Source organism: Megascapheus bottae, chromosome 6, assembly GCF_031878675.1.
Source record: "Megascapheus bottae isolate mThoBot1 chromosome 6, mThoBot2.hap1, whole genome shotgun sequence".
Taxonomy (NCBI): Eukaryota; Metazoa; Chordata; class Mammalia; order Rodentia; family Geomyidae; genus Megascapheus; species Megascapheus bottae.
The window spans coordinates 58,109,446-58,121,600 of NC_143514.1; the positions used below are offsets into that span (position 1 = coordinate 58,109,446).

The window sequence follows — 12,155 nt, forward strand, 5'->3', positions numbered from 1 at the left end:
CCAGGTTGCACTATTGTGGCTATTTGCTGTGCTTCTCCCAGTCTACAGAGGAGACACGCTGGGGAGGGGAAGGCTTGGAGGAAACAGGCATCATTCAGGGCTGTTTGCCTGGTGTCTACTGCTGCTGTGGCATGCAGAGCCATCTCCAAGTCTGCCCCCTTTCCACTGCCCCCTAGAAGGTCATTCAGGGGAGGGCAGACCTTCAGGAGGGGGGTTCCCTCCTGCCTTCTTCTGAGGCCCACACTAAAAAGTGAAGCCACTCCATCTGGGCATCTCTCTTCTCCATACCAGCATAACACACAATATGTGGCAGAGTCCCGTAAGTGCTGACAGGGTTGGGGGAATCTACTCTGTGCCAGCCACATACTGCTCCAAATATGTTCATATCTTCAGATCTTCCCATGTCCCCATAAGGTGAGTATGATTTATACTTCTGGAAACTGGGGCTCAGTAGGGTGAGAAACTTGTTCACAAGTATCCAACTGGTGGTAGCTAAGCCCAGACTACACTGAGGCCATTTGGCCTCTGAACCATCCTGTGCCATCTTTCCATCACCTGAAGGACTCAGGCCCTGAGGTTCTGAGGTTCTGGGTCTAAATGGCGATTCTCCATGATGGCTAACAGGATGTCTGCCCGTATCTAGGACAGCCAAGGGTCTTGTCCAAGAGTCGTCAGCCCCTGGGCCCAGAGTTAGGGCAACAGAAGACACATGCCTTGGTGTAGGGGGGATGGAATAACATATTTGCCAAGGTTCCCCAATTCTTTCTTCCATAATGGCATTTCCCCCAGGGCTACCATTCACCCTCTGTATGTATTTAATATGATTGAGTAGAGACCCAGGTAAAAATGTGTGGAGGAAGTGAAGCAACCTCCAGAATGAGCAGCGTGCATGTCCCCTGTGGCCTACGGTAGCCCAGAACCCCTTCCATTTCCTGCTCCTCAGAAGACCCCAGCTGTCTTCCCCCACCTCCTGGCTGTGCTGGATCAGGCTTTACCTGATCAGTGGGGATAGAGAGCCACAAGGCTGGAAAAGGGACCACTCCTCCTGGCCAGGCACAGAACAGCAGGTTTCTGTCTAGTTGCAGGAGGAAGACCAAGTCAAGGACAGTCGTGGATTAGGAGCTTTGGAGAGAGGAATGGAGATAGCTTATCCCTCATCCTCACAGCCATAGGGAATCCCAGCTTATGCTCCCCATCAGTCTCTCAAGTGATTGTCAGAATGATGGAAGAAGCACCCTGTGGTACAGCCATGGGCTCCGCCTCTCTTCCCTGCTCACCATCCTTCCTCTCCATCATCCACTCCTCCCACCTTTCATATAGCCATCTTCCCAGTCATTTCTCTTTCTGTTGATTCTCTCAGCCTGTCTGTTCCTCTTCTGGTCTCCACTTGTCCTTCCACTTATCCATCCTCCCCTGCAGCCTCTCATTTTGTTATCCTCCTGTCTTGTCTCCATGCATTATATAAATATATATATTTATATATATGAAGGCATCCATTCCCATTCATCCGTTCAACCAGCCATTCTACTCATTCAGCGCCTCATCCCCTATGTATACTGACGTATTTTCCATCCTTCCCTCCACTAATTTTCTTACCTATTCATCTACCTCATTGGCTTATTCATCTGCTTTTCTACTTACCTAGTGCCATCAATCTCTTTCCTGTTCTTTCACTTCACATTTCCCCTATTCACTGACTCATTCCTCCATCTACTAATCTGTCTATACATCCAGTCCAGGAGCCTTTTCTTCTCTCCATTCTTTCCTCCTCCATTCATCCGTTCAAACTTCCCAATTAGTTAGACTCGTGAGACAAAGCCTCTGACTCAGAGAATTTATGGCTGATTATGTGATTGATAGTATGGAAAGACATCAGTCTTCAGAGCTCAGTGTGGGAGTGCCTACTGGGCCCAAAGGAGCATCCTGAATCTGAATCCTTTCCTTGCATTCTTCCTGGGACAGATTGTGGACCTTGTAAAGGCAGTGCCTTTTACAGGGTGATGCAGCCTGTGAAATACCACACCTGTGGGGAGAATTGGTGTTGTTTCTGTTGTCTGGTCCCATAGAGCTGTGGCCTGAACTCCAAGCCTATGAGCTGAACCTACAAGTAGAGCTGGAGCAAGCCTTTCTTGAGGGCTTCATAGACACGGTGCCGGGCAGAGTTTCCCCAGGCCTTCCCTCAAACCTCTGTGTGCCTGTATCTGCCCTGGACATTGGCCTGGGAAAACTGAGACCCAGGAAGGGCACTTTTCTGAGGAGAGTGGACTTGAGCCTCAGACTCTGGCTTCTGTGTATGTCCAGCTTCTTTCACTTACCCTCATTCCTAAGAGTGGGTCTGCCCTGGGTCTTCTTCCAGACCCTAAGGTTCAGCTTTATGAGCTACTTAGAAGTAGCCTCAGCTGGGCAAGAGTGGCCCATGTCTGTAATCCTAGCTACTAAGAAAGCTGAAATCTGAGGATCCTGGTTTGAAGCCAGCCTTGGAAGGAAATTCTGTGAAACTCTTATCTCCAATTAACTACTAAAGAGGTAGAAGCAGAGCTATGGCTCAAGTTGTAGATAGCCAGACTTTAACAAAAACAAAACAAAACAAACTAAGGGACAGTGCCCCAGCCCTGAGTTTCCTCCACCTAAAGAAACAGCCACAGCCAGATGGTCACTTAGTCCCCACCTGCCCTATTGCTCAGTGAGAACTTGGTGTCACACCAGCAATCTTACTGGAATCAGAATCGGCCCAGACTTAAGTCAGAAGCAGGAAATCATTTTTTTTTACTTTCCTTTTTGTTTGCTTTTTAACCAGCATCTCATGTCCTTGTCGTACCTCCTGTCCTCTCACAGCCACACCCTCTCCACCCCAACTCCTGCCTTCCACTTTGATCCACACCTCTGGCTACAAGTCCTGGCCTGATCAGGGTGGTAGAGGGGAATCTGGCCTCAGCCCAGCCCCTGCAGGTGGCAGGGGCAGGACTGGTCTGAGAAGTCAGGGCTTGCCATCCCAGTGCTGCCTCCATGAGCTCTCACTTTCCCTCACTGGTTCTCAGCCCTCTAACTGAGCCTGAGTCTCTTCTTATTCCCTTCCAGGGAATCTGACTAAGCACATGAAGTCGAAAGCCCACAGCAAAAAGTGCCAAGAGACAGGGGTGCTGGAGGAGCTGGAAGCCGAAGAAGGTAAGAAATTATGGGCCTCCTCAACCTATCTTCGTCCCTTTCGCCTCCTTTCCTCCTCATTTACCAGGTCACTCTGCCTTTCTCCCTTATCCTTCTCCTTTCCTGTGCCATCCTCTTGATTGCTGCTCCCCTTCTCTCCATTTGCCCCTCCAACTTTCCCAGTCACTGGGAGACAAAGGTTAAACTCCCAGAATTCCCCCATGCTGCGCAGGATGGCTGTTGCACACTACAGTCTACCATGCCAGAGCAACACAGGTGCCCCCCCCACCAGGTGCTCAGAGAAAGAATACTGAATGAACCCATGAGTAATTGCAGCTAACATGTAGTACCCACTGTGTGTCAGACTCTGTGGGTCCCCTGCTCTGGCATGGGCCTCACCTCATTTTGGAGGTGGGAGAGTTCCAAGAAAGCCAAAACCAGATCCCACAGCCCCATCGCAGCACTGGAAGCAGATTAGAGCCAGTCTCAAAACAGGCAAACTATGGGGGAAAGCTGCAGTGTCTGGCTGGGCACTGCCCATCCTCAGCATGGTTTGTCATACTTGTCGAAAACAAACATCAGGCCATTTACAGACCCTGTCATATAATAGGTTGCCCTGTTTCAAGCAGAGGAAAGTGACACCTAAGCTGTGAGAGGTAAGGGCAGATTTGGCTGTCCACACACATGAGGCCAGCAGCACAGGTGACATCCTCTGATGTCCAGGACTCTGTCAATGAACAGGGAACAGCCTGCGGAGGTGAGGGAGACAGTAGTCCAGGCCCTGCACATGTCTGTGTAGATGCAGACCAAGTGGGCACAGTGCAGGTAAGAAATCAGCAGATTCTAGGTGCATGCCAAAGCAGCACCCACACACATCATAGAGGGGAGAAGGGGTGAGTGGGAAAGGAGCCAAGGACAATCTGAGATATATGGCCTAAAAGACTAGAAGCATGGAGTTGACACTTCTCACTGAGGCAGATTCAAAGGGTGGGTGATGGCGAGAACACCAAGATATCCCCCCTACATGTACACCCCACCAGTCCTACCCAGGCAGAGATGAGGTTGCACGCCAGTGCCACCATGTGGCAAGTCCCAGAAATGGCACCTAGCCATGCTTCCTTCTGTGGTTCTCCATCCTGGTCCTACTTCCTTGAATTTGCTAGTTGAGCATTGGCCTTGATCTCAGCAATGGCCTGGAATGTTCCCTCTGGGGCATCGGGAAGGAGAAATGGCTAAACAGGCAGGGGAATCCCTTGGAGTCCACTGGGGATCTTGGAATGGGGTGGGGGGGAGGTGGAAGGATCTGATGAAGCACGCGCTAGCCTGGGGACCCTTGGCGGCTCATTCATACACTGGATGTCCAGGACAGACAGCCACCCCATCTACAGCTTTCTTATCAGTAAAGAGGGATTTTAATGGCTGGTGAATATCTGGTGGTGCTGGTCCTACCGTTCCTCACCAGTCTGCAAGAAGCTCAGTGCCACCCACAACTACCTGCCTGTGGGCTGGGGAGGGGGTAGCTGGAGATAATGATAGCTAGGACTTCCTACCGCTCTCCGTTTACAGAGAAGGGGAGCACAAAACAAAAGGGAGTTAGCATTAGGAGAAGGGCTTCAACCCAGACTGTTTTCCGCTTCTAGAATCATCGAAATCATTTTTATCTGTCTGTGTAATAAGACAAGAAGTTGTGAAACTTAGTTCTGAGTTAGGCAAGGGCTTGCTGGGTAATCTCGATCCTTGTCTGTACCAGGGTTTCACAATATGTGAGTGAGGGTAGGGTTAGGTGACTGCTGGGGGCTACATCAGACATACTTCAGCCAAAGTCCAGGCCAGAGAATTAAATGCCTGTGACCAGACTATAAAATTTTGCCCCTGGGCTTCTAGGAGACCCTACCCTGGGCCTTGTAGCCTTCTCCCTTTGCCCACCAGCCCCTGTGCCACCTCATCATTTTTTGACCATTTTAGGCATCATACTGTTGCGTGTGATTATTCTAAGCAAGCACCGATGCTGGCCCGGGGCAGCTGAATGTGATGGGGAGGCTTGGGTACACCAGATGCTTGGGTTTGGCGGTGCTGCTCTGTAGTGTGGATGTATGTACTCTATGTGGCTGACTGATAGCTCCACCCACAGTCCAGTCACCAGCCCACGGTCTACAGGCATCCCATGACACATGGTATCCCAGCAATCTCACGATGTGCTAGCCAAACCCTTTAGAGTCTGCCAGGTGGGCCAGACACTAGCAGAACACTCCCCAATATCCAAAAATGTTACCCATCTCAGAAATGAGACTGGCAAAAGTGACCCAGCCGGTAGTAGCCACCCCGTGAAATGCCAGAAAGCTGGCATTTCAGAGCTTTTCCCTCCTAGCTGGGAGTATCCCAGGCTTTTAAAAGGCAGTGACTCCTTAGGGTAATAGTACAACAAGGGTGGCACCCTGCCCTGTAGCCTGAAGCCAGCTTTGCCATGCCACCCACAGAAGCTAGACTCTGCCACCCACCAAATGCTGTTGTACCAGTCACCAGTGGCAACCTGGTCACCATGACAGCCGTGTGTTTAGGCTGACCACAGTTCTTTCTGCAGGACTGGCCAGCAGGCTGTGTCCCAGAATAATAGATGCCAGCCTTAATGGATCTATAACAATTATAATTATTTGGGCCCTTACTATGTGCAGACCTGCATTTTCTCCTCCTAGCATATGAAATGTTACTCTCCCAGCTGTGTGAGTGATGACTCTCATTCATTTGGCAAAATGGGAGACTGAGGCACAGGAAGACATTCTAGCTGGCTCACATCATGAGCTTCTGGTGAAAACAAGAAAGCTGTCTTTCTCGGGCCTGAATTCCAAACTTCATGCCTGTGCTTGGCTTTTTTTTTTCTCTCAAAACTGGCACTCTACCATTTAAGCCATACCTCCACTCTGACTTTTGCTCATCAATTGAATATAGGAATCTTATAGATTTATGTGCCCAGGCTGACTTTGAACTGCGATCCTCAGATCTCAACCTCCTAAGTAGCTAGGATTACAAGGCATAAGACACCAGCCATGGGCCTTAGAAGGCTGCCTTACTTGCTATGTTTTGGTCCCAGATGTATGAGTAACCTACATAAACAAGTTAGTTTGTTTGTCTTACCTCTTTTGCACATTTATTCTGTAAAGATAAGAACATAACCAACTTCCCGAGATCCCTTGGGTTCTGTGTGGATTAATAGCTGAAAAGCCCCTACACATTTATGATAGAAGGTAATCATCGCTCACCATTATTTGCAAAATGTTCTGTCTCTTGTGTCACTTGGTCATCTGCCATCACTGTGGCATTTTGCCTCGTTAGTAGACAAGGAAACTGGCAGTCTGGGGTCAGGGTGGCCCCACAAGGACGGACCGTGACCTTGGGTGTCCTGCATTCTCCCCCCAGGAACTAGTGACGACATGTTCCAGGACTCAGAAGGGCGAGAGGGCTCCGAGGCTGTGGAGGAGCACCAGTTTTCAGACCTGGAAGACTCAGACTTGGACTCCGATGCCGATCTGGATGAAGATGAAGAGGAGGAGGAGGAGGAAGAGAGTGAAGAGGAGTCATCCAGGCCATCCTCAGAGGCTCCCCCATCGGGCCTGCCAGCCACACTGCAGGAAGATTCCTCGCCTGCTCAGGGCCCTCCCGCCTCCCATGCCACCTCTGATAATGAGGCTACCCGAGGCAGCTCAGTCTCAGAAGCTGAGAACTTGACAGCCAGCAGTTGCTCCACATCTAGCCAGGGCACCCCAGGCCTTCCTCAGCTGGGATTAGCCCCACTGGGCCCTGTGGAAAAGGACACAGGCTCAGCTTTGAGTTCCAAGACCGTGTCCCCTCGAAGGCCGTGGTCCCCAAGCAAAGAAGCAGGCAGCCACCCACCACTCATTCGCAAACACTCACTCACCAAAATTGACTCATCTCCCCAGCGACGTTCACCAGAACTGCAGACTTCAGTTACAAGCACGCCTGGGCCCCCACTGGGCTCTGGAAGGGACATGGGCCCTCCTCCTTGTGGGTCCCCAAGACTGGATTTGTCTCCTCGCACTCCACGCCCCCCTTTCCTTCGAGCACATCTGCCCCCCAGACTCGAGGGTGCCATAGACCCAGGCACCCCCAGATGCTCACCCACCAGGAGGTGGTCTCCAGATCAGGCTGGGTCACCACCACGGTCAGCGCTGCCAGAGAAGTGGGCCCTGTCTGGGCCGAGCAGCCCCTCAGCCAGCAGGCATGACCCAGGCTTGGGGCCAGCTCCGCGGGCTCTCTTCCAGCCTGCACTCCTACCTCACAAGCTTCTCGGCAGAAGCCCTGAGACCTGCGTCTCCACGTGGGTGAGTTCTGTCCTGACCCTCATGGGCTGGGGAAGAGCCTGCGGGTTCTTCCAACGGCTTCACATCTCAAGCTGGGGAACTCTGCCAGCTTAGGGGTCACTGATCCACTAGCAAGCATTTTTGGGGGACCCTACTGTGCAAGGCTCCGTGCCCTGTGCTGTAAGCCAGCTTTTTTTGATTTTTGTTTTGTTTTGTTAATATCAATACCAAGGCTTGGACTAAGGGCCTCACGTTTGCTCAGCCTGCTTGCTCATTTTGTACTCTACTACTCAAGCCACGTCTCCAGACTGGGCATTTTGCCAATGAATGGGAGATGGAGTCCCACAGACTTTTCTGCCCATGCTGGCTTTGAACCACAATCCTCCAGTCTCAGCTTCCTGAGTAGTTAGGATTACCAACATGAGGCACAGGCACCTGGCTGAGATTTTGTTTTATTGCCACCCCTGAAAGCAACAGGAATGGTCTCTGAAGTTCATAATTTGGGGCCCTTACCCCCTAACAAGTAATGTAGCTTTGGCTGTGGGCAGAAATATTCAAGCAGTTCCTATTGATTCTGTCCCCATCCAACATACAGTGTTTGAGCAGATGACAGAGCCTAAGCAAAGTCGTCTGTCTCAAACACCACTGTCCCGTAGGGACACCACAGCCATGCCACCCCTGTCAGTCATGAGCACAGATAACATGGCTAGCATTTATGCCTTCACCATGGCATGCCGGCACCTTCTGCCGTTGTCTGTCAGCATCACGGGTAGTGTACCATACACAGTACTCACCCTGATGACGTGTTATCTCTGTGCTGTCACCATGGCTGGCATGTGTGACCTAAGGCTAACAGCACTCTCATTGACACTATTGCTACGGCCCCCACATCAGTCTACAAGTGATTTATTATTTCCCTCATGGTAGTCCTTGTGTTTGAACTCAGGGCCTCGCGCTTGTTAGGCAGGAGCTCTACCACTGAGCCATGCTTTCATCCCTTCTGCACACTGGTTAATTCTGAGGTAGAGTCTCACTTCCTACCCAGGTACCTCCCTGTTCTACAGTCTACCTACTTTTGTCTTCTTACTGTATCGAGCTGACAGGCACCCACAACCACACTCAGCATCTTTCAATTGAGATGGAGTCTCATGGATTTTTCTGCCCAGGCTGGCCTGGAATCCCCATCCTTCTGGTGGGCTTTAGTTTTCCAAGTAGCTAGGATTACAGGGATGAGCCGTTGGCACACAGCGTCAAGGAGTACTTCCTGACAGTTGATATGGGATCAGATTAACATCCTTGGTGAGGAAGTTGGGAGCCTTGGATGACAGGGAACTCGTGTACAAGGGTAAGGGGGGTCCAGATCATTTTAGTCACAGGAAAGGCAGCAGATTAAAGACAAAGGGCCAGGCCAGGGCCAGAACCCTTCCTGTAGATGTTCTGGCCGGAGTCACGGAGCCAGTGGGACTGGAGTGTACTCATGGTCATCAGACAGCCAGAGATGGCCACTGGGCAGTACTGTGTACACAGAGGTGAGATGTCCAATTCTGGCCCATCTCCAGCGGCCTCACTCAGTGATCTCTGACTAGTCCATCCTCGGGGCCTCTAGACTTTGCTTCTCCTCCTGGTCGTCGTGTAACACTCCTTTTCTGTCTTGTTGTTGTTTTTTTTTTTTTTTTTTTTTTGACCCTAGCAGAAGGCTGAGTCTCCAAGTCCATCCTGCTCTCCTGGTCCTGCTCATCCTTTCTCCTCCCGACCCTTCTCACTCCCCCATGACTTCCACAGCCACAGCCCAGCTCGGACAGAGAACATCTTCAGCCACCTGCCTCTGCACTCCCAGCGCCTGTCCCGTGCCCCGTGCCCCTTGATTCCTATTGGTGGGATCCAGATGGTGCAGGCCCGCCCAGGGGTCCATCCTACCCTGATGCCAGGGCCTTCCACAGCCTGGGTCAGTGGTTTCTCAGGAGCTGGCAGTGACCTGACAGGGGCCCGGGAGGCCCAGGAGCGAGGACGCTGGAGCCCCACCGGAAGCTCATCAGCCTCCGTGTCCCCTGTGGCAAAGGTCTCCAAGTTCACCCTCTCCTCCGAGCTGGAGGGCAGAGATGACCCCAAAGAGAAGGAGAAGAAGGGCAGAGGCCCCGGAAGACCTTCTGACTGGGAGCCCCGTAGGGCTGAAGCACCTTCAGAGCCTGTGCCCAAACACAGCCCCTGTACCCCACAGCTACCCCAGAGCCACCAAGTGGCCCAATCTTGGAGTCCCTGCTTGGAGTCACCCTATATACTGGCCAACCCCGCAGACTCTGCCTCTCCACCATTGGACCGCAGCAGCTCCATGGGCTGCCTGGCAGATGCCTCTGCTCGCTTCACAGCCCGGAGGAGGAACCTCTCTGGGGAACCCAGGACCAGGCAAGATTCTCCTGAGCCCCCAGGTAATAGGGGGGCCAAGGTACCTCCACCTCCACCAGAGGACAGAGGTCCTGTGAGCGCTTAGCCTCTCTCCAGCCGCTTCCAGTGCTTGGCAACAGACGTTTTCCATCCAACCACCTCGAATCATCTTGCTCCCATGGGCTCCCTCCCCATCTGTCCATCCATCTCTGTGGCTTCTGCTCAGCCGCCCCCCACCCCGCCCAATCTGTTATATCTTCCATGTATGCAGTTACCTGTGCCTTTTTCTAGACCTTTTGTTGCTTGAAAAGAAAAAAATCACACACATACATTTAAGGGAGAGAGAGAGAGAGAGAGAGAGAGAGAGAGAGAGAGAGAGAGAGAGAGAGAGAGAGAGAGAGAGAGAGAGAGAGAGTCCCATGAAGATTTTGATGTTGTGAGGCATTTGTCCTTTGGGGAAAGGCTGTGGGGACTTCCTTATAGTCCCCACTGCAGCTGGCAGCCAGCAGCCCACCCTTACCCCCACCCCACCGAAAGGCTGGCAAAAAGTAGCTGTTTGCTTAGGGTGAAGAATAAAAAAAGAAACTTTCAAAATATATACAGTGAAATGCAAAAGTAACAGTCCTATACATGGGGATGTCTAGTTCTTATGTATACCGTTGCCCCGGCCCCTGGCTAGGTGGTCACTTCTCCCTGATCAGCACAGAGGCCAATGAACTAAGGCAGGGGGACACAACTGCCAATCCCCCAAATTACCTTCTCTGTTTCTATTATTCTTTGCAAGAAAAAGAACCAATACATTTCTTTTGCTGGGGTTTCAAGTACAAACATAATAGGAGCAGGCAGAAGGTAATCACTGGTTGATTTGTCCAAGCGTCCATGCCTGGGTAGTGTGAGTTATGAGTCCAACCCCGCATGGGACAGGCAAGCAAGCCACCCTAACTGTGGGTCCTCCCTTCTACTCTCCACCTGCCCTTTGGGCTAGAAAAGGGACCTGACCTCTGTCTCCTGGTCCCCATACACCTGACCTTCACCTCTCTCTTCTGGCCCTGTCCACAGGCCACTCTGTACACTCCAGCTATCTACAAGGCTGAAGTGGCTGAGCCTGAGGTTTGAGAGTTGCTTCACCATTGCCCCTGGAGTACAGAGACATCGTATTTCTTTCCTGGTTAGATTACATTGCGTGTGTGTGTGTGTGTGTGTGTGTGTGTGTGTGTGTGTGTGTGTGTGTGTACAGATAGATATGTATCACAAATCTAAACACATAATATGATATTTGGTTGTTTTTCTAGCCTCCTCAGATACACTTAGAGGATGTGTAGCCTGTCCAAAGTCATTTGAACTTTTCTATGTTCTGGATCAAAAACTTGCTTTGTAAGAAAAGTAATATGACCAGAAACTTAAATTCCTAGTTGATTTGACCTCTGGCACATTAGCCTATATAATTAAATGCAAAAGCAGGCACTACTGTGTACTGATGTTCTACCTAGGAGATGAGTTCTCCCTTCCGCCCCACAACAGCCTTCCAGCCCTTTCCGTAAGGGGAAGAAAGTGCAGGACCTGTGGTCATGTGTCACCCAGGCTGGATCCAGAGCAGGGACCTCTCTGGCTTCTCCTGGACCTCAGCCAGGCCATGTGAAGAGAAGGCCCATCAGAGGGTTTCTGAGCTGCCGCTCAGGGAAGAGTCAGATACCTTGAGCTCCTTGTGCTAGTTTAGAGCCTTTTCCCTGCTTGGGTCCTATGGAGTATGTACCCAAGCCCCATCAAGCCTCCAACAGACCACCTAGTTCACTTCTTGTCTTGCTCCCATCTAAGGTATTGATTGCATGGTCAGTTGGACAAGGCCTCTCTGGGAGTCCACTGTGCTTCTAGGTGCTGGCTGAGGGCAGAGAGGAGGGAGGCTAGCTATGAGCTCCTAATGGTTGACTCATTATAAGGACTCCTGCATACCTAGGAGAAGCTAGGGAGCCCAGCCTAGATCAGACTGGCTCATTTGGGGCCTGGCAGGAAGTGGCAAGAGCCTGGGTCCCAGTCATAGGCAGGCCAGAGGCCAAGATTCTCCCCCTGTGACTTTCATTCCTAATCCACAGACTCGATGCATTGGAAATTTTAAACTGAGGCTTGGAAACGGGATACAGAGCATGACTTCCGCCCAGATAGAGTCTTCCAGGGAAAGATCTTCCTGCCTTCGACTACTGGACTAGCCCTGAACCTTCAGGGTGTCCCACAGCTCTCCACCCCATCTTAGCTCTCCTGGATGTCATCCCCCTAATTTTAGCCCCCCCCCCATGCATACACATAGCACCACCACCA

At 51.4% G+C, this 12,155-nt stretch overlaps 1 protein-coding gene across 2 annotated transcripts in view; it reads left to right on the forward strand.

Moving 5' to 3' along the window:
- Hivep3 (HIVEP zinc finger 3) overlaps nt 1-10,427 on the forward strand; it is a 148,662-nt gene extending 138,235 nt beyond the window's left edge. Inside the window, exons 7-9 of one of the 2 annotated variants that reach the window (XM_090335088.1) lie at nt 3,079-3,165; nt 6,559-7,481; nt 9,151-10,427. In XM_090335088.1, coding sequence (XP_090191214.1) covers nt 3,079-3,165; nt 6,559-7,481; nt 9,151-9,948 — 1,808 coding nt within the window. In that variant the 3' untranslated portion in view covers nt 9,949-10,427. The remainder of the gene's footprint in view (nt 1-3,078; nt 3,166-6,558; nt 7,482-9,150) is intronic. The other variant, XM_090335089.1, reaches the window with a different exon arrangement.
- The last annotated feature ends 1,728 nt before the right edge of the window (nt 10,428-12,155 follow it).